Raw genomic sequence first — 27,210 nt, forward strand, 5'->3', positions numbered from 1 at the left:
ATTCCATAACATAATTTCTTCGCAAAAGCATCATCTTATAGAATTGTGTAATTCTTTGCAAGAAGGACAGCATTCGATCATCTTTAAACCCTGACCCTTGAGACAAACAGGAGTAAAACAACCAATTTACCAGTTGACTGCATCTTTTGACAATAAGGGTGACAATTCTGACTAGTTGGTGTTTCCATTGTGAATGATTTTTCCTTTTTTCTATCTAAAGCAGGAACCATTCTTTAAGATCAATAAATGCCAAAACAAGTCAACCATTTGTAACAAGCTTTCATTTTATGGATTCTTTTTGTTTGGGCAAGAGGTTAGTAACTTCTTGGTTTGGGTAATGACTTTGTATTGAAAATTTCCTTCCTGCCATCAAGTTACCAGAGTCTACATTAGAATCTTAAGCACTTACGCATCAGCTAACATCACTTTCAAGTAAAAAAAAAATTGACAATAAAAGATGACTAGAAGATACATGTATGTTCAATGTCCAAATGCCCCAACTGACCTGGAATACACCCTTCATTATATACTTTACATGCATCTTTTAAGATATAACATTGGATATAGACTTTCTTACTTCATGCGAAAGAAGTAGATTCATTCTAGGTGCACAATTTAATTACCATCATAAATCAAGATAGTAAAAGATGGCAATTTGTCAGAGCATTTGTGAACTTTCAGAACCAATTTCTAGTTCATTGGACAACTCTTAAAGTACCTTTTTCAAAGAATAACTACAAATTAAGGGAAACTGCATGAAGACATTATAAATGCAAGATATAAAAACAGCACGGCTAGGGTGAGTGACCACGTTAAATCTGCATTCAACATAAAACATGAGAACAGTTTCTTGATACAATTTTAGATTAAAAAGAAATGAATATGACTTTCAGATTGGTGGTTTTGATCAAATTTGGCGCTATTCTCATATTTTGCCTATCTGTCAAAAAGTTACTGGCTTTGGGCCGTGTAGATTGATGGGAATCAATCGCAAGATAATACCAAGTATGGCCCCAAACTCCAAAAAACTGTGATTAATAGTTTAATACTGTAAACCCTTCATTGTAAGCTGCTTACTACATGAACACATAATAAGCTCTATTCTTTTCTCTACGCACTGATTTTTATTTCCCTGAAACAGGCCCCAAGGCTTCTAAAATCCTGTGTTTTTTCAAGCATTTACAGCTGAAAGAGTTATCACAACTTGGGGCTATTCAAACGTGCAGCAATGACACAGATTTGGGGGTTTTATTCAAAATCGTCTTTGAGCGATTACTCAGGCTTTCTGAGTGCGCTCAATGCCTTGGTATGTTAGCTATGACACCATGCAGTGAGAGAAGGATGCATCGTCAACTGAGTGTAGTAAGGGCGTCAACTCCATGTAATAGTATACGAGTTAACGCCATTCTTGCTCTCAGCAGGTGTCATCTTTTGAGGTTACTACATTTGAAATATTCCACTTGATGAGGCAGCATTTACCGCCTCGACTCCTCCAAACAATAGACACGGGAAGGTTCAACAAAATTCAGGAGATTCGCAAAATCTTCGCCCAACAGACAGCATGGCTGTGTCATCTGTGGGAGAATAGCGCACAGCTAGCAAACATAAATATTCTGCTTCATTTAATGACGGAACAAAAAAAGCGGCTCGAAAGGTGTCGGAAACTTTGAAGTTTTGAAATGTAGAACAACTTTTCCCATTATTCATGATACATGCAGAAGGATAACAATTTACAATCTATTCTTTTCAAAAGAGGCAAGAACAAATGAGATTACTTGTTTTGGTTACTTTGTAAAGAACAATATTAAATTGTCCTCCATTTGAGGTCTAGGATGACTACCGGTATATGCCAGGAGGCTTTGCAGATTTCAAATTTCTACTTTTAATCTAATCTTTTAATAGGCTCAATCACAGGTGATCCATCATATGATTTGGCTGCAAATGCCCCAGGCTTTAGTTCCTCAATGATGTAGGGTCGGGATTGGCATTGCAATTGGGTTTTAAGTTAGATTAAGGGTTGGGTTTAGTGTTGGGTCCTGGGTTGAAGTTAGGAATTCAATTAATGAAAGATATTGACCGTGGAGCAATTGTCGCAGGAGTGTCCCTCCTTTCACTACGCTCTAAAATTAACTCTGAGGGAGCACAAATTATAAAATACCTTAGATACTTATAAAAACTTCTTTGACCTTATTTTTAGCAATCCTAAGTCTGAAAACAAAACCTTTGAGTAAAAACCACAATCACCTTTTCCTCAAAATCAGCTCAATTTAATCTCTCCTAACCTTGCATAGAGTATTTATCTGTGACACTGTATCCCAGATTAAAATCCATTTTAAAAAGCCAGAAGGATGTTAAATCTGCGCTAAAGATATGACCTAACGCCCTTTTGGCTCTCAGCGGTCAGAGTCCTGCATCAAATTTCATATCAGACTTGACTAGCCTGAACCAAAGAAAAATTTGAAAATTGGTTTTCCTTTCATGAAGAAAAACAACTTTGAAATGAATATCTTGACCATTTGGAAAAGTAAATTGCTTTGAAATAATAATATATCCTTTCGGCGATATATGTCAGAAATGAACTTTAAAGAAAGAGAGAGAGAGAGAGATTATACCCTTGCTATTGAATCATCAATTTCTTAAACTTCTTTATGTACTTTCTCTGAGAAAAAGTGGCAAAACCAGAATTTGTAGACTCAAAATAAAGATTACCGTACAAAGTAAAATATTAAGAATTTATGAGGTGCAATCTTGAAGTGTAAATCTTTCAATTTAACTCTATATCTTCATCGATTTTCTAAATAAACTTTGTAGACTTGAAATAGAGATTACAACAATATTGAATTGTCAAAAGAGTTTATGAGATGCAATCTCAAAGTGTAAATCTTTCCATATAATTTTATAGTCATCTTTATCGATCGTTTAAACAAAATTTCATATCCTTCAAGGTGGACTTTATGTGTAATTTTTTTGGGGGAAAAGATTAATATCTAATCATAAAATAAATATAATATCTGGTCAAATCAATATCTTTATGATGAAGATGGTAATACAATCATTTTGATCAGTCTTACTTGCCATTTAGACATTTCTTCTTTTCTTTTTTAGATTTCTATTTACACAAAATTCATCTTAAATTTATTTCTTATTCTAAGGCAATAATCTTTCGAATTTACCCTCTAGTTCCTTCGAACAAGAAATCTCATTTAAAATTTTTTTTTCAGATAATATCAAGAAACTAAAATCTATATAGCTTACTCTGCCATCAATGGAGAAAATTCTTTTTATTTTCCTGTTCAAAAACAATTGAATATCAACCCATTACCTGTGGGAACCAGGTGGCTCTTGTAATTTTTAGCTTCTATGGGAATGAGAAAATTCAATAATCAATGGATTGAGATAATTCATATTTGTTTGTATTTGTGAGCTAATGTCTTTTGGCAAGACATTGATCTACATTTGCCACTCTCCACCCAGGTGTAAATGGGTACCTGATATGCTTGAGCGCTAGTTACTTTGGCAGCTCGGCTACGACCAGGGTAATATGTGTAAAGCACCATGAGCGTCAGAACCTGACGGATACCGGCGCTATATAAATAACCATATTATTTTTTTTTATTTATAGAACTTCTCAACAAAGTTTCTTTCCTTTCTAACAAGTAAAAAGCACCTTTAAAACCATGATGGAAACACTAACAGATGAAATCAGTAACTGCTCATAAGTCAATATGCAGAATTTCAAAATCAATTCCTCTTTCAAAACGTAACAAGATGAAAACACCAACATATATAATCAGTAACTGTCCATAGGTCATTAGGTAGAATTCCTTAATTAATTTCTCCTCTAAAAACAAGATGGAAACACTAACAGTTGAAACAACAACTTTTCAATGTTCATCAGGTAAAATTTCTTCATTAATTCTTTCTTATCCCCTACACACACTTCCCCACTAAAAGCATGGTGTGTGCTTTCAACCGGATAAGTGTTGTGACACCCACTTTCAAATGCTCTAAATGAAACGCTTCAAGCATTGTTTGAAACAAATAAAGTCTGCCCAAAAAAGAAGGGTAAGATTTGTTCAGAGCCAACTTGCTTAAAAGTAGACAAATTAGGTGGCGTGTTTTATTTCAATTGTGTGCTCCGTAGTGAAGGTACAGAGATTAATCAATACATTATCTCACCAATCATGGCTGGATAAATTCAGAATTTTGTGGGAAAGAAAGCTAGAAAATATCAGTCAAAATCGATAAAAAAAAAAGCATCTCTTTTCTATTTTAAACATTTATTGCAAAATTAGGCTTCTGCATGTACAGGGGGTGTTTCACAAAGGTCGTAAGTCCAAGTTGGACTTAAACATCACGGAGAGCCATTTGTAGTCTTATAAAAACATATTCAAAAGCGAAATTTCAAACATTTTTAGACTTTTCATAAATTCCACATCAAGAACATGACATCTCCTTGATAACAAAAAATATAAAAGATTTTAATCACCCTGTTATGCCTTATAAAATAACTTTTAAAAAATATTTTCAAAGATGCTAACAGCTTTCCATAATGGTTAAGTCCAACTTAGAGATAAGTTAATCTTAGGATCTTTGTGAAACACCCCCCTGGCTAACTAGATTGTTGAAACAAACAGATTGAAGTATACATGTGTACTACTAGTACTTCATGTGAAGATGTATACTAACACTTAAAATTAAACCCTTTGGCATTAAAAACATTCAAAAGTAGCCTTTCGCATATACACTGCACATGTACAGTGTTAAATTGAATATTGAAACAAACATATTGAAGGTCTGTACTCGACACTTCGTGTATGTGTACAGTGTACTTTTGGTGAAGATGTACTAACACTTAAAACCAAACCCTTTGGCATTCAAAACATTTCAAAAGTCCTTCTTGCATGTCAAGTAGTTAGTTTACCCAAACAGAATTTGTACTTAAAATTGTATGCATATACTATGTGAGAAGAAGATGTAGAAGTAGAGAGCTCTTGATAATCAAAGCCTATGGCATTTAAACCACTCACATTTCAAAAAGGTATTTCTAAATGTTCATGTATACTCAAAATAGGTAAATTAGTACTCCTCACTGCATTCGTTCTATCTTTCGAGATAACTCTTTTCCTGACCTGCATGTACAGTATATGCTTACCTTCTCAAACTGTCTCTTTACAATGTCTCTTGTAATGAAAACCATTTATTGTATTGTATTCACATATTTTTGGAATACAGGTGGATTTTAAAATATAGAAGAAGACACAAATTTGAATCTAAATTTAATTTTCAGTGAGCATGCAATAAACTGTATTCCAACTTAGTTCCACAAAAACTATATTGACAACTTGTTTCAAAGTTTTCATTGTGACATAAAGTGTGTTAAACATTTAAACATAAGGTTTGCCCTTGTTGTTTTTAAGTTTTCTGTACTTGCATAGCAGATTACTGCAATCTACAACAAAATGGCAACACTAATTTGATACCCTCAAAAATTTGTAGTAACTTTTTGACATTATTATAAGCTCACAAAGGCCACTAATTTTAACTTTAAGAATCCTAAAACTTTGAAGGATATCCAGATTCCAGGGTTCATGAGTTTAGAAACATCCTACAAAGTATTTAAAAGCTAAGGATATTTTTCTCATCAAATATACACACAACAAAAGAATTTCCGCTACTCTTAAAACTTTGTATCAATGTAACGATCTACTTACACATAATTAATGGCTACTATTTAAAAAAAAAGTGTGTTGTAACAAAAAAGCTGAGGTAGAGGTTTCTAACCTAACAAAAGAGAAAGAAATTCTAAAGGTTTGTGGTCTAGCTGCGACTATGACGAGTGTCAACTGTCAGGAGGATTTCTATAGAGCATGACAAATGCCTCCGGTCACTAATTGAATGGCCCTTCCAGAAAAACAAGAAAAATCTTCTCAGGCTGTAAAACAGGGAGTTCCTTTTATTTACATACTTGTTTTCTAAAATTTCTTTTATGCTTGTAGTAAAGGGTAATGTTCTTTGCTACCATTTCAGGAGGAAGTTAGATCTAAAAGTGAAAACACTTGTTCACATAATATGGAATGATAATTGGATTTTGATATACATTTCCTGCTTGTAAATACATGAAGGTGTAATGTTCTTGGATAACATTTCAGGAAACATGTAAATCATTTAAAAAGGGAATTCTTTTGTTTACAAAATATGGACCAAAACTTGACTTCTAATATTTCTTTACTAATTGTAATTAGGTGTTATGTTTTTCGACAGCATTTCAGAAAACCATTAAATCCTAAAACTTAAGTAGATAGATGACATATGTAGATGACAATTGTAGGCAGATTGAGATTTAATCGTTTTGAAGAATCTTATTTGTAGTATAATATAGAGGTAAAGAGTGCTTGTCCCAATTAAACAGTGACTGCAGGCATTTATTCTAGATTTCAAAGATAAGATTCATTTCAAAATACCTCCTGCATCGTACTTTATATAAAATATAATATAGAAATAACATCCTGACCAGTTGGATCATAAATGATATATAACAAGCCACCATCCCCTCCCACAATTAAAGGGTATATTGTAGTATTGAAAATAATAAGTTTGAGGGCATTTCTACGAGATCTCAAAGATAAACACCAACAAAATATTGATCCTGACCTAATAATCTAATAAAATTGAATAATGAATATTACTTTGATAAAAAATTATGGAATGCACAATAAAATATTTCACCTCATTGAAGTAAAAAAAAAATATGTTGTTTTTTCTAGATGATATATTTTTGAAAGGAAATTTACTTCCGCATTTGTATTTCTTAGTTCTGTATCTGAATGGCAATCACTAGGTATGATATTTTTAGGTCAGCACATATTCAGTACATGGTAAAGTATCACAATTTTTTGTGACATCGGCATCTTATAACATACAGTTCTAATGTTATTGTATGTTTCCTAATTAATTCACAAAGTTTAATGCACAAGAAAAGATAATGATACACTGTACATGTATGTTGCATAATTCAATACTCCTTCAATAAGAACTTACTGTACACAGGGTTTGGGTTATGTTAATAAGGTTTCGATGTAACTTTGCTTTTGATAGTGCGTTTTTAGATTATCTCTTTCTTAAAATGTTCTTGAGGCTTTAATAACTTACTGAAATAGATTAACAGATTCTTAAATTCATTTAAGAAATGGTTGTATCAATCAGATACAAGAAATAATGTCAAGAATGCATTACATGTATGTGTAGACCTTCATCTAAAAATAAAAAGCTGCCATAAAAGCTGCAAATAATGCGAAGGGAAATGTAAGTAAATTTCTCCATTACAAGAAGATCAATTCATGGCCATCCTTGGAAAAGCAGTGACACAAATTGGCAACCGGTCAATACGCAATCAACAAGTCTGTGTAGTATTTTCAAAATTGACTTATCATGTATGTGCATCTCCCTTGGGCGCACTAAAGAACCATAAGAAAGGTGGATTTAGGGAATTAACAATTGAACATTTAAATGCGTGTTCCCTTCTTCAACATGAATTCATCATCGTACAGTAAGACATGAATAATAAATGAAAAGGGTGTCAAACGCTTTATGTCCCAGGGGAATGAGGTCATTTGTGACAACAAAACGTGACGATTGTCATTCTCCTATTATATTATCTTCCTTAAATGACGGCATTCTAGAAGTGTTTTTTAATCCCTGCCTTCTTCAAAACTGAACAAACATGTAAATGTGGAGGTCTGCACATCTTTTAAAAACAATTATTTTACACGTTGTCTGTTACAGAAATATCATTAGGCACTTGTACATGTTTTCATTGAAAGGGGTTAGAGGTAATTTCTGCCAGCTAATTATCTATTTAACGCCGGAAGTGATCTATAGTAATTACTAGCTTATGGTTACATTCTAAAGCCCCTGATTGCATAAATGTCACATGCTACTATTCAAAACTCATTTCCGTCTACTTTGGAAAGTCTCAAGAATTCCTCACACCCCTAGAGGTCAAATCATTTACACATTGTTGCTGTAAATTGCCAGTCGGAGAAATCAAATTAGTAAACGGAAGAATTTAATGAAGGTTTATTTTTATTTGTATCATTGATTGACTGACTGCATGACTACTTTACCCTGATTGACTGACTAATTTACTCTGATTGACTGACTGAATACTTTACTCTTTTTTTTTAAATTAATGTACAGCTTCATGTATTTACTACAGTATATTATTATTTACCCTAATGTTTGCCTATATAATTATGAAATTACAAGAAAAACTGCATGTGATACAGGATTTATCTTGAAATTAACTTAATTCTTTTGATATACAGCAGGCTTATCATAAGGAAATAATAATTTCTATTCTAATCAAGAGCCTGATAAACTTGTTTAAATGTACGTTCTATTTCATAGGAAAAGAAGCATATTTCTTTCAATATAAAGATTTTATACAAAACAGACGGGCAGGGCCGCCTCCCCCTCCCCTCCCGCATATAAAAAAGAGAAAAAAAACACACAGGATAAATGGGCATGCTAAAAAAAAAAGCCAATGCATGGAAAATAATAATTCAAGAAAAAAGATTAAATATAGAACCATCAATATGGTTCATATTATATATATTGAGAAAAGAAAAGGATCTGACACAGTGTTTAATCTAAAATTTAAAGAAAACTTGGTGAAATCATAAACCACGTTGGCAAGTATAGACAAGACAAAAAATTCCAAACCGAAATAAAAGAAAATTAAGATTTCCTGGACTTACCTGTACCACAGTTCTGCCCAGAGAACCCAGCTGTACACACGCAAGTGTAGGTTAAACTTCCTATGCTACCGGAACATACTCCTTGATTGAGACAGGGATTGGGCTCGCACGGGTTCTGACCTGAGTAGGTAGAAAATATAATATTCAAAGCATCAATAAATGTAATTCAATTCAATTCTCTTTATTCATCTAAATTCATAAGAATACATGAAAATTTGTTTTGTCACACATTGTACAAATACATAATATATTTATAGGAGAAACTATATCGTTGTGTTTATAATCATAGAAGAACTATCAAAGATTTGTAAATAAAATGTGTCCAGTGAACACAAGCAAGCCAAATGGTAGCAAAACATGTCCTGTGGTTGAAAAAGATTTTGTGAACGAACGAATGCTGACTTGACGGGTAAGAAATTTTAAATTGTAATTGTACATGTTATTGTAATTGTCTTTGTAATTGTCATTTGTAAATTTTAAATTTTAAATTTGTTATTTGTAATTGTTAATTGTAATTGTTGATTGTAATTGCAATTGTAATATAATTTAATTAATAATTGTAATTTATAATTTGCAATAATATTTGTAATAGTATTACTTTATTGTCATAAAATATACATCAAATATGCAGCTCAAGAGCTAAAAATATTGAATTGAATTTTTTTTTGAATTATCAAAGAATAATTCAATATCTGTCAATTGAAAATAGCTACCGGTATATGTCCTGAGAACTAAACATGTAAACAAGCAAGTCCTACTGTAACCAATGTAACCAAACGTTAGTTCAAACATCGGTTAGGATCACACAAATTGTGAAATGAGTATTAAGAAACATAAGTTTTGAAGTGCCAAAGATTATTCTTAAAAGGAATTACACTTAAAATAATAATAAAATGAATTTTGGTACAAATGATGTAAATTTATTTATCATTTACATTTGCAGATACAGAAACATCTTTGAGCTATATCATAATCATTCTGGGACCTAAGAGTACATCTGTCTTTAAAAAATAGTAAATATGTTAATAAAGATTTAAAAATAATTTAACAAGTTTAGAAACTAAACCAAGCCCAAGTGTGTAGAATGATTGATTGAAATCTACACAAACTATTTGATTGTCTAGGTTCTTTTGATTCTCTTTTTAAAAGGAGTGCAGCAAGAATTGTCCCATTCAGTCCTACAAATGTTTAAAACATGTATTGTTACTCGACTGATATCCATGGGAATGATAACAATAAAAAGGGATTTTCTAAAGTAGCAAACTATTGTGGTAAGAAACATTCCCCTTTTTATGAGAATTGCTCTTTGAAAATCAATCCAGGGTGCTTATATATGTATCCAACCTGATTGGTTTTGTTCACCTTTTGATATGTGATGAAAGATATGAATATCAATTGTGAGGCGACATCATGAAAGCACATGGACTTTGTACTTTCTTGCCTTTGAAGTCGATGATAAGACTTTTTTCTTTAACCAACTTCACCATTTTCCAAAATTCTAGATTGGAATCTACATGCATGACTGGAGTTCTTAATCATACATGTATAAATGAGGAAGTGACTGGTCCAAAATAGTTTTCTCAGTTTTCAAAAACGTTGTAGAAGGGTGGATATATTTCACAAGATAATGTTAACAATGTAAATCTGGTGGCATGGTGATGATGGTGATGACTATGACGACGATGATGATCATGACCATTATGATGTTGATGGTGAAACAAAATCTGGAGTATGTACATCAATCTTTGTGACCTTTGATGACACAGAATTTTTCAATGTTTTAATATTTGTAATAAATTTAGATTTTGATGTAATATTTGAGAGTTTAATTTGTTTCATTATGCATGATTTATGCATTGTACATTGACTTTGCAAATTGAACAATTTCAGCTTTCCAGCTGCATGTTCATTTATTGCAATAAACCAAATTAATTCAATTCAATTCAATGTCCCCTTTATTCAATTATAAATCAATGCAATCTCTCAATAGTTAGAATAATCTTGGTTTAGCAAGCTGATACACAACATTTTTCTGAAGACTGGATCTGATATAATCACACATTTGAAGAGCACATTAACCATCTTAACTGGAACTTTTGTGTACATATATATACCACTAAAGCCTGAGCAATCATGAACATGAAAAGTGGCTGCATGACAATTAAATTCATAATCAGATCAATTATATACCACACACGAACATGTACATGTGAAATAATCATATCCTTAGAAGTCATTATTTTCTTATAATGACACGTACCAGGATTCTTGTAACATTACACACCCAAAATAAAAGAGAAAAAATCTAATAATGATTTCAACAAAACCTGTTGGATATGGACGAGCAATTAATTATTTCAAAGTTATGCAGCAATGGGAATGATAGGGTGCAAACATGCATTAAACCATAAAATGAACAAGAAAAGAAATGCAAAGCTTTATTTTTGTCATCACAGACAGTACGAAAAATGGCAACAATGGTCCTATTGTATTCACATATTTATTGTTCCTCGATCAAAGTATATATAATTGTATGTGTGCATCCCCCATATCCTGAAAATTGGAGTACATTTGTACACAAAGGCATCCAACAAAACAAGATGAAATACACATGTCAAGGATATCACCAAGCTTTTCACTTTTAAAGAGAGGATAAAACTCACCAGCAGTTAGAATTGCACAGGATGATAAAATGGCTAGAACAAGCGCTATGGTGCCTTGAAAAGTAGGAAATGTTCTTGTATAATTTGCACTCCTACAATATCCTAAGGTGACTTGAGGTTTAGGTGATGAACAAGAGATTGCTTGACTGCTAGGTTTTAAATGTGGCAGAGGTGTCTTTGAGGAAGCAGTAGCTGTTCTCCTGAAGCTACACACTTCTGGTTCATCATGGACAGGTAATGATTCTGGAAGACTGTTCGATTGTCTTTGGGGAGAACAGGGTGAGGACCTGACAGCCCCGATGTCTTGCTGATCATCTTGAAGGCATCGGTCTTGTCCTGGACCTGATGCAGGAGTGTCCTTGGTGGATGAGATGCTTTTGGTAAGATGGAGCGGACTCCAAGAAGATGTTTGGCAGATTACAGGCATAGAAGTAGATGAGAGGGATGAGATGTTAGGTGATGTATTGGTGCAGGTGGATCTTCCAGTCTTTAAATGATTGGTATGACAACCGCATCCTTCTCCTCCAGCATCACATGTGTTTTGGAGGGGACACTGGTATACCTTCTGCCAACCATGGCAGGTGGATGGAGGATGATCTGTATCATATGTTTCTACAGCTGCAGACATTCTGGGCATGTGGTTTGTCCAGATATCACTCCGAAGCGAAAAAATACTGCAGGTTTAATACTGCAACCAAAGTAATTCAAAGCAAGTGGGTATCAGGTTTCTCCAACAAATAATGATGTGACTTCATCGTGCAAGTAAAGATTCAGGAAAATGATATCATGCTCTAAGAAATATACAAAGCCATAACGTGAACATGCACAAAACAGAACAGTTAACTCAAAAATGTTGTTTGCCAACAAAATCTTGCTGCAGAAAGTTCTAATATTCTCAGTAAACAGCCTTTGAAAGGAATGAGGACAAAAATGTCAGTTTCAAGTTCTCTGAAACATTAAAATATAAAGTTTGTAAACACCAAAATACATTATCCACTGTCTGCCACTAGAGCCAATTGAATTATTATAATAGATCCTCCAGTTAATGACGCTTCACTTTGACAGGAGTTAAATTATTCTCGTTATATGCCCCATCAACTCTTAGGAAATGCAACACTCATTTCCAACTTAATGATCCTTTGCCGCTAAATCAAACTCCACTTGTCCAAAGAGTCTCCTATCAGCGTTGAAATGTTGATTGGGCCTCTCTTGCTTTATTATGATTACACAACTGGCATCACGTCAGTAATCCTCCTCCACTCCTCAGCATACAGGAGCATTCAAGAAGCGTGTCGGTCCCGTTAGAGCCCCGTCGCAACCACTGACATACATAAGTCTTCTGTCTATAGTCACTGGGAATTAAGCCTAGCCTCTGATCCCACGCGACAGGTCCAACTTCACTCTCACAAGACGAAAGCAAATGTCTTTACACTTTACAAACACAATGAAAGGAGAAAGAACGGTCCGCTATTTAAAATAGACACAGCTAGCTTCCAATGAAGCCCATTGAAGCCCCTAAACAGTGGAGCGTGTGAGCTAGCGCACCAAGTTATTCCTTTCATTATCCCATTGAGGGGGAAACAATAGGCTTAGCCTGAATAGAAGGGGAATGCTACACCAGAGGGGTGCACCGTGACAGGTTCTTTCCAACCCAATTGGGGGTCGGGGGACAGTTTAGATTTACCCCATTGGGTGAAATCTTAGGAAGGTTGTGAAATAAAGTTTTGAAAAAAGTTTATGGCAGTGTCATGGTTGGGGGAAGAGGAGAGTAATTAGTTTTAAAAAGTTTTGGAAAGAGGAACATTTATAAAGGGTGCTTCTCCTTTCATAACAAAGTACAGCATGTTTGTCTCTCCTCCAAAATTAGTCATTGATATTCAAATAATACTTTAAAGATGGCATATAACTAATCTGTCATACTTGGTGAAAATTGTAAGTATACTTCATTTTGAATAAAGGAAGTTTTTTTTTTTGAATTCTAGAACCGATCAGACTGAACTTTTTAAAAGTATGTAAAGGTGCAAAGCAAGAATTTGTCTTCATAAAAGATAATAAGTTATTCAAAGAAAGCAGGGAAAGGTTTGAAATTGTACAAACCATCAAATGAAATATATAAATAAGTATATTTTCCAGCTACCCGATAAACCCGCCAGTCAATATGGAAAGACCTATGATCTTGTGTAACTCTCACAGACACTAGGGGGAGGGTGTGTGATGGGGATGATTCCTTCAGTAAGACTTTAGAAGTAATTGTCTTTAAAGCATTCACTCTGTGCATCCTTCCTCAGAAATCAAATGCGGTTACGCGAGGAGTGCGAGGGTCAACTTGGCAGTTATTGATTTCCATTGTTTTCCGGTCAAAAGAAGGATATTCATGTGTATAGGGCACTCACCTCAAAACAATCAGAGCTTGTGGTTGAATGCTCAGATATATCACTGTTTCTTTTCTTAGGGTCAGTTATAATAATTCACTATGACAGTTACTATTTGCTCTTCTTACAATCTTCTTTAATATGATGAAATTAAACTTCATTTTGATAAACCATCAAAGAGAAACATGAAGTTTATCTTTAAAATCTAAATAGTGTCATGAATTTTGGATTTCATTGTTATGGTTATACTAAAGAAATATAAGCAAGGAAAACTACACTGCGATCATATATTTTGGTAGCACTATAAGGGATAAATAGTCAAAAGGTCTATAAATTGGTTAAAATATCATACATGATATTGTAAAAGATGAAAGCAAATAAAAAGTAGCAATTTACATTGAGTCTTAAGTTAGAGACTAACAACCAGAATATATGTATGACGTCTCAGAATACAAATCATGCACTACATTGTAGTTACTCAAACAATAAAACATTACCCTCAAACAAAATTTGTCACAAAATATATATTGTAAACACTTCTTTTCATGCATTCATTCTTTAGGATACTCGTCAGGGATTTTCCCGTTGAGTGATTACTCTGTCCGACATCAAAACAACACTAAATCAATAAGGTATTCAATGACGTTATGCTGAATCACAGCACAAGAGGGCAGTAAGCAACTTCTGTGCATCAATGGGCATTGAAAGTTTCACAGTTTATGTGTAACAGAAAAGATATGAATACTATATGGGTGTCTTAATTTCATATCGACTTTCTTGGTTCACCCAGCTCATGATCATATTTGTTTAAGCCTACTGTACATAGCTACATGTACATCATATTAATTAATATAGTATTACAATTTACATTATCATTCATGAGTACTTTCCATGTATGGAAAGTTTTTAAAAGGTGTACATGTAGCAATAATATCAACATACAACCAATTTCTAAAAACAAGCATTTTTTTCTAAACATTTATTACTTAAACTCTTTTAATTGTTTTAATGTGGAGTAACAGTTTTACTTACCATATATGATTTGGACTCATACTGCCAGTCTGACATTTTTAAATAATTCAAAATATATACATGTTTGTAGAACATTGCACGTGCCATAGAATATCAGATAAAAACTAGTTTACATGCACATATACATTGATACGGACAAGTATAAAGAATTTTTTTTTTTAAATGTAGTTTGGTATTAAGTTATTTACAGCATCAAAAATGTATCAGAGTTATAAAAAAAGTGTGCTTAAAGATGCAACTTGAAAATGAAATAAGATAAATTCTTGTGTATTGAGAAGCAAATATACTTATTTCTTTTTTTATCAATCATCAATTTTATCAATCATCTAATACACAGACTCAGGAATCTGTGTAAATGTAAAATTCACTTGATAGAACATCAAACTTTATTAAATTGTCTCACAAGACCCACTAATCTGCATACCAAGTTTCCAAAGTGCTTTTTATTTAAACAAAAGGGCACACTGTATTGTAGCATGAGCTAAAGCTCCACTTGGCAATCGACTTTGCCTACATTTGTATCAGGCTGTTCTCACACTCAGCAGGATACAAGATCATTCTCTACTTTGTCTGTTTCTTTCTCTTGATCGCTTGGGAGGAGTTTGGCGTCAAAACAGTTGGAGCCAACGTGTCAAGTCACAGACTCACGTTAAAAATGTGAGAACTAAGCCCTTTAGGACTTACAGTAGTATTCTATCCTTTCGAGTTGGATGTACATGTATAGTATAATTTTTTGTTAATTAGCCCTCATTATTTAGGTTCTTAGGACAACTCTATTACTGCTCCATTTTTCTCTGAATGACATACATGTACATGTATATCTATGTTTGCTCAGGCGCCTAGGGACATACTTATGTAATGTGTCCTATGATCTTCTCTCTCTCTCTCTCTATCAATCACACACTAGCACAGTTACTGTGCAGTGGTACATATATTGATAATAAGGACACATAGAGAGATATAATAGTCACTGACACAGAGAAAGATACAAGTAATCGCTGATTTAAACCTTTTCAATTCCCCTTTCTGCATACACAGTGCTTTCTCACGCTCCTCATACAGTAGCTAACAATAAATTTAACAAAACGTTACTATTGGAGTGAATGAGTCATGGTCTGCTTGTCATGCCACACCCATTACCCCATGGTGTGAAAGTCTCATCACTCTCATCCTACAGCATGTCTACTTCTCATTCATGCATCTTTATAATGCTAACTTCATTTATGAGGTCTCATTTTCTCACTTCAATCACTCTTACCCCAACAGTCTCTTTTTCTCTTTTTTTCTCATTCCATCTGAGTGATTTTCTGCAAGTCTTCATATAGTTTATAATTCTGCTAACCCTATAACCTGTGTACATATAACATTATGAATTTTGAATGAATTAAATCCAGTTTCTCTTTTAAACAGTTGTTCCTTTACCAAAACTGAAGATTATCCTTAATGCACAAATTAGTAACAATTAGGCTATTGTATGAAAGAGATGCCCACATGCTGTGTCAGAAGACAGGTGCAGCATGTACGAGAAATTATAAGCATCTGTTTGGCGCCCTCTATCTTGATAGATCTATTCAGATGTGCTTGAAAAATTGAAGTGCTTTGGCTGAGGTGTCATTACATAATGCTCAAAGCAATTAATGATAATCCTACATACATGTACATCAAACAGTACCTATCAATAGGGCTTATCCATTTACCACACTACATTCTTGTAGATCCTCATTACCATATGACAGATCTAAATGCCTTTACTGCTCTCCATGGAACTGTGTTTTGTGATTTATGACATTTGTTCTATTTTTTTCCGTCACTTTCTTAAAACCGTGACGGCCCATGTTCCCTGATTATTGACCATTATTGACAATGTGTGAGTATAATTTTACCATTTGCAATATTGTATTCTATGTATTTTTTAAAAAAAATTTAAATCGTGAAAAATTCTATTTTTTGTCTGCAAATCATGATTTGTATTGAACCATGAATAATAAATAAATGAATTTTAATTCAACCTTGAGAATGTTTCATCTATATTATGTATTGCATATACATGTAGTAAAACCAAAATATTTTCAACAATATTTACTGACGGCTCTTTTTCTGGAAAGAAAAATTGTTTGCATAGTTGTAATACATCAGATTCAAATATTATCGTGATTCAAATACTTTGGGTAAGAAACTTTTGCAAACTTTACCCCTCATAAGAGCTACAAAAGCTTCATGCGAGCAAAAATTTATGTTATTAATACATCAACACTTCATTGAGCTGTGGCATTTTCTTAAAATATAAAAAGAAACCAATTGACAAGTACTTACAAACTAGCCCCTCATCCGACCCGTCATTACAATGGTTGGTCCCATCACAGACAAGCAATGAAGAGATACACTGTAGGATTGAGGTGCACTGGAACATTCCATTCTGGCATGGGAGGGGACAGCTTGTTTCATCCGAGAAATCCGGGCAATCCAAGGCAACATTGCAGCGTGATTGTCCGCTGACACAAGCACCATTGAGGCACATGTAATCACTTGGATTGGGGCAAATCAGCACTGGAACAAAAGAATTGTGTAAGGAAATCGTATTAGGTTTATTTATTTGGGCCAATAAAATGTCACCGTGTTACCAATTAGATTGTCACTTTAGAATTATTTTACTTGATATTTGGTCTGCTCAAAGCTCTAGTACGACTATCAATCAAATACAGTGATTAGCTATACTACAATCTTAGATGCTGTTGGTTAATGTTGGGGACAAAGAAACATGGAATTGCTCAAGTATCATATTGAAAAAGGATAATTTTATCACAAAGAACCACATTGTTAGGATATGGAGCTGGTAAATGCATATACAATCTCAATGAGACTTAATTTGAGCTAAACCTTAATTCAGAGATGTCAAAAAGGAAATTTTAATCAACAAAAATCACTAACTATATATAAAATGCATCTTTTCATGCCACTACATTTCCTGAAGCTACTTTTAAATCATGAAGCCATTTAATTTCATGTAGAATAAAGTGGAAGACTAAGACATCCCAAGGACAGTTGCCCAACATAGCATCAGGTATTCATGACACTGAGCAGCAACAATAGCAATTCTATGATTACACATGTAACAGCTACATGTACAATCAGTTATATAACAATTAAAAAGCTCATTCTTACGCTTAAAAAAAGGAAAAGTTTTAGATAAAATTTGAAAACATATATGAAGTTTAAAGTTTTACAAATTGTAGTCGCTACACAAATGACAAATGAAAATGTTCTACTGATTAATCAATTTGAAAGCAATTTTTATGAGACTTACGATTGGTTCCACAGTTGACGCCAGTGAAGTCCGACAAGCATGTGCAAGTATAAGTCACTGGCGTGATAATTGTTATGGAGTTACAGAGACCTCCATTGAGGCAGGGGTTGGGATTGCAAGGATCTATGGCAGGCAAAAAAATATAAACAAGATTGATATAACAATTTAGATGATTAAAGGGAAATGCACAAGCTCCATTGGGCAAGAGTTTGTTGAATAGGACTATACTGTATATTTCTGTTTCATGCATCCAAAATCATTCCTCATTTTGTGGTTTGGGTTCACAACTTTCGATTAAAAGCCCGAAAAAGTATACCAGATGCACAAGTACATGTAGAAAGGGCAAAAAATTCTGCTCATACTGCATCCATTTTTGTTACATGACCATATTGTGTTTGATGCCAGGAATTTTTAAAAGGAAAATAAGCCTTAAAAATCCTTAAAAAGGGAACACATTAATGATTCAAAATCATTGTGTTTTCAAACGAAATTGGCCATTTACAACTTTTTAACAAAGTTTTTAATGATGTACATCTTTTTTTAGAGACATTACATTTTATTAAAATAACATAGCAATAAAAGAAAAATATCATCGTTGCCAATTTGGAAAAAGTATGATCAATAGGTTAAATAAATCAATAATAAAATGTAGAAGTATTTGGAAAGAATAGTCGTGCTGAAGAGGTGTTGTGATTTCCTTCAAGTTGTATTCAGATTTCATGTTTGATACATGTATAAGCTATAAATACACACATGTATGGTTCTGATACATTATATGTCAATGAAAACATATTTCATAATTATATGCATTTTTTCAAATATTCTGAATCTGTTTTGAACTTGAGCAAGAAGTGAAAAGCTGATTTTAGTAAGAAAAAAAATAAATAAAAATGGCAAGAATGGTTACAGTAATGAGATAGAGCTGATAAACATGCATATAAGCCAACACATCCACACAAAAATGTACATGCACATGAAACATGGTGAGCTGAAATAGAACAGACATCAAATGAGAAGAAACTAGTGTGTGTTTATAACATCTTTTGAAACTGAGCTAAAAGACAAACTAAAAGAAAACCAAAGACACTGTTTTAAATGAAAATAAAGAAGGAATGATGGACAGTAAAATGGATGAAGGATGGATGAAGGATGGGTGACTGATGAGATCGCAAGCACACTTGAACTTGATCCAAGACAATTGAACTTACGACTTGCAACACTGAGAAATTAAATAAATGTGTGTTAACAACTAAGCTTAAAAGACGAAACAAAGAAAATGGTATGAATGAAAAAAAGAAGGAATGATGGAATAATGGAAGAACAGTAAAATGGATGAAGGATGGATGACTAATGAGATCGCATGCACACGTGAGCCTCAACCCATGACCTTTGAACCTACAACACGAAGAAACTAATGTGTATTTACATCTTTGGCAACTAAGCTAAAAAGACGACACAAAGAAAGTGGTAGGAATGAAATTAATGAAGGCATCACAGAATAATGAATGATTGGTAAAATGGATGAAGGATGGATGACTGATGAGATCGCATGCACACGTGAGCCTCAACCCATGACCTTTGAACCTACAACACGAAGAAACTAATGTGTATTTACATCTTTGGCAACTAAGCTAAAAAGACGAAACAAAGAAAGTGGTAGGAATGAAATTAATGAAGGCATTACAGAATAATGAATAATTGGTAAAATGGATGAAGGATGGATGACTGATGAGATCGCATGCACACTTGAACCTCAACCCATGACCTTTGAACTTATGACACAAAGATACTAATGTGTGTTAACATCTTTTGAAACTAAGCTAAGCAGACAAAACAAAGACAGTTGTATGAATGAAAATAATGAAGGAATCATGGGCTAATGAATGAGCAATAAAATGGATGAAGGATAGATGACTGATGAGATCGCATGCACACGTGAACCTCAACCCACGACCTTTGAACTTACGACGCATGTGACACTGATCTCCAAAGTACCCATCAAAGCAGGCACAGGCATAATTATTGCCTCCATTCAGCAACGTACAAGTGCCTCCATTGTAGCAGGGTGCTGCACTACACAGGTCTAAAGTGATAGTATGGACAGAAAGCTGTTAGTTCTATTATTCTACAAATTCTAAACGATCGCAACTACTTTTGAAAAATCAACTCAAGGGCAATTTGAATACATCATGTTTGGATTACATAATACTTTGTAGATATATTCGCACATTTGAATGTGTGACACATACTGTAAGGCTATTGAAATTTGCTTACCGGTATGTTGTTAAAAAACAAAAAAAAAGTAGTTGCAATCATTTTTCGACTAATTATTCAATTAATTCTATTTCTATCCAATATACTACATCAGCTAATAAGAGCCAGAAGGGCACATCATTAGTTGATGCCCTCCTGGCTACCAGAAACTGCATAACTAGGATCTATAAAAGGCAGAAAGTCCAAACTTCAATTGTTCTACTATGCAAGTTCACTTTCATTGCAATAACATTTATCAGTGAAAAGGCTAGTACAGATATGACGCAGCAAAGATGATGTCAAGAGCTCAGTGAATACACGCGATTCCTCTGTTGCGCACAGTCGCAATTCCTTTTACATTATGGCCGCTTTTTTGCAGCAGTATACCGCACCGTATCTGAACAAGCCTTTTATGCCCTCCTGTCTCTCAAACGACAATGTACATGCTCCTCCATTGTAACAGGGGTTTTGCATTAAAGAAGTATTTCAAAATTAAGAATTGAAAGTTAGTTCCATCACAATTATAAATAATCTACACTAGTTTGCATGTGCACATTGGTACAGTATATCCACATGCACAGACACATTGTTGTAAGATTCTAAATTTTATATTTAAAGGTACTCAATAATCATGCTTCACACAGTGCATGTACTCTTTACAAAGAATCAAGAAGACACATCAGGGGAACGTTTCACAAAACATGTCATCAGTGACAAATGACAGTTTTTGTTATAAGCTACTGAAATCCTTGCTACTGATTGGTTATCAGCAGATTTGTCACTGATTTTTGTCATTTGTCATTGAAAAAAAGGCTTTGTGAAACACCACACAGGAAGCACAATCAGTGTAGCTCTATTAAAGCAAATGTACATGTACATCTATTAGAGATCTACTGCACATGTACAGAGTGTAACCAAAAAAAAGAACAGCTCATATTTATAATCTACACAAGGATTAATTCAAAGGATGCTAAAGTTATAGAAGACATTTCAGCACAGTCACTTTAATCAAACACGAAATGCAAATAAAAAAAGTGAACGTTCTACGGTACTCACCAATTATGTTACACGTGAGTCCTGTGTATCCAGAAACACAAACGCATCGATATCCACTAAATTGCGAAGGGTCATCAAAACACTGTCCACCAAATAGACATGGGTTCGAACCGCATGGAACTACGAAATAACAGAATATTAAGCAACGGTATTTACTTCTTGTAAAAAAATATAATAACAATGCAGATATACAGTAAACAATGGACCTTGTGGCAGAATAGCATTGTGCTAAACAAGTTACCAAACAAAGTCTACTACTACTAATACAACTACTAATACTGCTACTGCAATATCAGTAGAAATCATTCCTAGGCTGGATCTAGTTATTTCTGAAAAGACGAAGGGGAGGTATAAGAAAAAAATCATGACAAGTAAAAAGAAAAAGGAAAAGTTGTAATGAATGAATATGTAGTAAATTTGTAACTTGCAATGTTGGGGTAATCAATAATTGCAGGAAGAGCATTTCTAATACTCATGTGGTTACACCCAGTATTAACAAAAACCCAATTACTATCAATTCGAGGGGACGGTGACATAAAGACGTAACTTCATTTTGAGAAAAAGTTGTTTTTGTGTCACTGAGCACTTGGGCCTTAAGGAGGTAAGTCTATGTTTCACTAGCCATTGACTTCAATTAGGTGTTGGGTGGAGTTAAGTCTTTGTGTTTCCTGGAAAGCCCACATTTTTCTGAACATTTTGATATCAAATACTCATTATGGCAAAAGATGGAGTTACGTCTTTGAGTCACTGAACCCTCGAATTATCGTTGATAAATGAAACTCTTACCTAGTTGATTACAGTTTGTACCAGTCCAGCCTGGTGGGCAGTTGCAGGAGTAGGAGCCAAAGACATCTAAAGTGCTACAGATACCCCCATTCAGGCATGGGTTCTGAGGTGCGCAGCCATCTATTGACATGAAGAATACAATGGATATGAGTGTTTGAATTTAATAGTATTGATGACAAGAACAGCAACAATGATGGTGATAATGATCATAATCTACTGGGGAACTGGATGTCTGAAAGTAGGCCCTGCGTCCATGATGTGGTGCAATGGCTCAGAGATGGAGCTGTGCTCTCGTTACCTGGAGGTCCCTGGTTAGGCACCAAGCTGATGTGCTTGTGCCCTTTGGTAAGGCATTAATCCTCATTACCAAGTCCCTCGGACAGCTTTCGATCCCCTGGTTACTTACTTTCAAGGATACACATGCTTGAATGGCCCGAATATCCACAGATCTTCAAAACATGAAGATGTCCCACTTTGTACATTTTGAAATAATCACTCTTGATGAAGGTGCTACAAAAGTAGCCTTCTTTTCCCCTTTCCAAAGAATACTTCCACCTGTGTATCATGGAGTGCACTGCTTGTGCATAAATGATTACATAACTTTCACGAGCATGTATCCAATATTTTGTCTCCGTGTATTCCACAATTTGGTCTGCAATGACCATTATCTGCTCATGCTCAAAATGCAACTGTGAACTGACTTATTGTCCTGCATGAACCAGGGGTGATAGTGAGGACTTGAGTAAAAAATTTAAAAAAGGGTTTTGGGATGAAAAAAATGGCATCTTACAACATTCCCCCCTTTTTGAGTAAGAAAATTGGGAACAAATTGGGAAAAATCAGGAAAATAGGGGTAAAATCGGAAAGAAGAAAGAAAAAATTCGGGGAAAAAATGATGATCAGGAAACCGATTTAAATTGGGTAATTATGATGCCTGATGAACAAAGTATGTCCTAATGACTCACCTTGGAAATTACATGTTGGACCATAGAACCTTGAGCTAGGACAGGTACAGGTGAACTGCAGTCCCTGGGATGTAGCTGCGCACTGACCGCCATTGGAGCAAGGATTAGGCTGGCAAGGGTCTGGAACAAGAAAAGAAAATTGCAATTGAATTTAATTATGATTTATTCATCTCGCTGTAAAAGAAATTTTGATTCCCATGGTGTTGGTACTAACAAGGTGTACAGACTAGAGAATAACATCGTACAAAGAAATGTATGAAGGAAATAATTGTGAAGAGATCAATCAACATGGCAGCTGATCAATCTTCACTGCGTACGCACCATAATTAAGACCTGCCTCCTTATACGATTTCCGTACAATGCGACTTTTATTTTTATTACAGGACCCTGATTCTTCATCATGATTTTATTCGAAATGATGCTAAAACGTGCGTTCTGCTTTACAATGTTTCGTTACAGGATGTATCTTTATATGGCATTCAGACTAGAACAAAATCTATACAATGAATTCTTGTAGTCTGAATGCATAGTAAGAACTGTGATTGATATAATTCAAGACTAACATGATGTTTCTTTATATGGCATTCAGACTAGGAAAAAAATGATGAATTCTTGTTGTCTGAATGCATTGTAAGAACTGTGATTGATATAATTGAATACTTACTTAATGTTTTTTTATATGGCATTCAGACTAGGGAAAATGAATACAACAAAAATTAATTCTTGTAGTCTGAATGCATAGTAAGAACTGAGATTGATATCATTGAAGACTTACTTTGTATCTGACAGTTGGTACCCAGGAAACCTTGAGGGCAGCTACAGGTGAAGGTGTTCCCATCAGTGTTACAGTTACCTCCATTCAGACAGGGATTAGGGTTGCACAATTCTGAAAAATGAACATGAAATTGCCAATGAAAATATAGAACATCATGATCTCATGATGGTGTATGCTAAGCGATCAGGAGGGAGGGACCCGTTTCAGAAAGCCTTTGACAAATGACTAAAATCAGTGACAAATCTTGCTGATAACCAATCAGAAGCAAGGATTTCAGTAGCTTATAACAAAAAGCATTGTCTAGATAGACGGCGCTATACAAATGCCAATTATTATTATTATTATGACAAGTTTTGTGAAACGCCCCCTCGTTGTATTAGAATGGTTGTTGCATAGGTGGACACTTTCATACCTTAAAGTTCTCATACATAGTTTACCCCACTAAATATTTAATAGTGCATGTTCAATTTTGTATACAAATATGGTAAGCTCTCGTATAAAACTTTGTATACAAATTTGAAAGTGGGTTCATTATTTTTGAAGCTGGATATCATGGAACAATGTATCAATAATCAATAAATGGAGGAAAAATGACTGAAAACTTGTCTCACTACAGTTTGGGGGAATTAGCTATCTTGACCTTGATAGTACCACAAAGTGAAGGTAAATTGTTCACCTATTAATTTAAAAAGTCCTTGTTTTCATTATTGGACAGACAAAATTTAAGCTATGAAGCCTTCAATTGGTACAGAGCAAATGGTAAATAAGTGTTAGCTAAAAAACTATGATTTGGGAGTTGATGAGTGAACTTTTACAGATTGTCAATGTTCACAGAATATACTAACACCATAAAAAAGGCCACATTATTTGGAATAAAATTGGAGGAAATCAATTATGCCTATGATTACAACATTCGAATCAGGTCTCCATGATGCGCAACATACTCTACTACTATCAAAACTTATTACTGTAATATAAATATTATATTATTATTATAAATATTAACTTACGTCTGATACTGCAGAGGGTTCCCCCGAACCCATTTTGGCACTGGCATGTGAAAGTACTTGCGTCAAACGACGGGAAACAGGTTCCTCCGTTGAAACAGGGAAGTCCCACACAGACCACTGCAGAAAGAAAGAGGAACATGAGTGTAGTATATTGCCAACTTCAAAGGGTCCTCTTATCTGCGGTTGCATGACAAAAGCTCTTAATTGCTCAAAGGTTAATTTCCAGCAACAATCAACTTTGTAACTAAAAGCTGGACTACTTGTTGCTTCTTGCGCCCTCTATATAGAAAACACTGCCTAAACGGTACCCAATGGTCCCCCATGATCCCCTTTTTCTTATTTTAATTGAGAGCTGATTTAATGAGATAACCACCTGTCTAATCCCTCCTGGCCAAACTAGTGCAGACATAGCCTTTAAACCTTTATCGAACCCGTATTCCTTATCCTCTGTGTTTGATGAAATAAAGCCTGGAGCTACCGTTGCTGCAACAAATGTTGGATCACATTTTATGTTTACAGAAGACAGGAATAATAAAGGAAGCCCATATCTAATGACCAATGCTGACTGCTCAATGAGGCTGAGGGTAGCTTGCCCTAGGTACCCATGCCTTACACCCCTACAGGCCTTTAGGTAACCCTAACATTTACTTTCTTCGGAATTTTGTCTTGTGGTATTACTATCCCAGATATTAAATGATGATCTGTACTGCTGATAGCCCCTACATTCACATTCTTGGGAACAAGAGTGTGATTTCTATAAGAAACAGAGGCATAACATATACATACACATGTAAAGACTATATCCCATGCTCAAAATTCATAGACCCAAAGAAAATTTGCCTTTCATATCAATTCCTAGTCTCAGAGGGACAAAGATAGTTGTTGAAAACTCTCTAAGCAAAAATGTTTTAGAAAGAATATACCTGTTGTGTTTCAGTTGGTATTACAACCATAGGTATAGAATGCACCCAAGTGAGAAAAAAAGATGATGGTATCTTCTATTGAGGAAGGAACTGGAAACGTAGTTTGACCACAAGGACACAGATGTGTTAGTATGGGACTGTATGCTTACCTGCCGTGTTACAGTTGGCCCCTGTCCAGAGACCGGAATTACAACTGCAGGTATAGAATGAACCCGAGAGTGAAACCTGACAGAGTCCTCCATTCAGGCAAGGGCTACTCTGGCAGGGATCTATTAAAGAAAAGATGCAACAAAAAAAGGATTGGTATTATAAATGAGTTGTGATATTAATCCACAGCAGGCACTTGTTTCCAGACTATAGGGGCCTTGCAAGAAAGTTGCAATCATTCGCAAATCCCCCAAATCAAGCGAAGTCTTGCAATTAGTTGCAAATTTGCAATTGATTGCAACTCAGCTTTCTTGCAAATTACAACGCCCCTTACTAAGAGAGAGAGAGAGAGAAAGAGGGGGGGGGAGAATAACAGCTAGATCTAGTTAACTTAATTTAATTGATAAAACTTTGATCCGAACAAAATCCTAGGAAATTTTTAGGAGACTAGTGGGGCATGGCAAGAAAGTTGAGTTGCAATCGATTGCAACTATCAGTTGCAAATTTTGCAACATGCAATCAATCCCAATTTTCTTGCAACGCCCCAAATGTGTCATAGAACCTTACAGTCATCTAGGTGGGTTGCAGGGAAGCTACTTACTATAGCTAGTTGATTTACAGAGACTCAAAACAGCAGAAGTCATTTTTCTTATCAATCAGTCGTTTCATAAAGCTCCATGATTTAACCAATGACTGCACTCACGTATGCCTATATGCACATGTCACAATTTTCGCTCTCAATAAGCTACGATACTCACTTGTAAATTCACACCTCGGTCCACTAAAGCCTTGGGTACAGCGACAAATTGATGACTGCCCTGTTTGATCTAGCAGGCAAGTACCTTGATTTAGACAAGGACTAGGCTGACAAGGATCTAGACAAAACCAAGCATTTTAATAAGAAATGTTAAGTTTCTCTACAAAAATAAAGTAATGAAGATGAAGTACATTGTATGTACATTGTATTGGGAAAATACATGAGACAAATAACATTCAGTAGTTTTTCTGTACTCCTGCAAGAACGGTTGGGTTTGAAAGGGGATAGAAAACAAAATGAGAATGAGAGAGAAATATTCTTTTAGTTTCATCCTATACAGGACTACTTGATATTGTTGGGAGAGAAATAGAGAAAATTAGGAGAGAGAGGAATTCTTTTGTGACTAGA

General features: G+C 34.6%; 1 protein-coding gene across 6 annotated transcripts in view; it reads right to left on the minus strand.

The window, feature by feature from the left end:
* The window catches only part of LOC594236 (cadherin-23), a 154,448-nt gene that overhangs the window by 86,323 nt on the left and 40,915 nt on the right, over positions 1-27,210 (minus strand). For all 6 annotated transcript variants that reach the window (XM_030979823.1, XM_030979822.1, XM_030979819.1 and 3 more), the window contains 11 exons: positions 26,804-26,920; positions 26,048-26,167; positions 24,976-25,092; positions 23,966-24,076; positions 23,191-23,310; positions 22,226-22,345; positions 21,440-21,559; positions 20,097-20,213; positions 18,131-18,253; positions 17,140-17,373; positions 8,760-8,879 (listed from right to left, as the gene is read on the minus strand). In XM_030979823.1, the coding sequence (XP_030835683.1) occupies positions 8,760-8,879; positions 17,140-17,373; positions 18,131-18,253; positions 20,097-20,213; positions 21,440-21,559; positions 22,226-22,345; positions 23,191-23,310; positions 23,966-24,076; positions 24,976-25,092; positions 26,048-26,167; positions 26,804-26,920 (1,419 nt within the window). The remainder of the gene's footprint in view (positions 1-8,759; positions 8,880-17,139; positions 17,374-18,130; positions 18,254-20,096; positions 20,214-21,439; positions 21,560-22,225; positions 22,346-23,190; positions 23,311-23,965; positions 24,077-24,975; positions 25,093-26,047; positions 26,168-26,803; positions 26,921-27,210) is intronic.

The sequence above is a fragment of the Strongylocentrotus purpuratus genome, unplaced genomic scaffold (genome assembly GCF_000002235.5).
Source record: "Strongylocentrotus purpuratus isolate Spur 01 unplaced genomic scaffold, Spur_5.0 spur5_scaffold_10, whole genome shotgun sequence".
Taxonomy (NCBI): domain Eukaryota; kingdom Metazoa; phylum Echinodermata; class Echinoidea; order Camarodonta; family Strongylocentrotidae; genus Strongylocentrotus; species Strongylocentrotus purpuratus.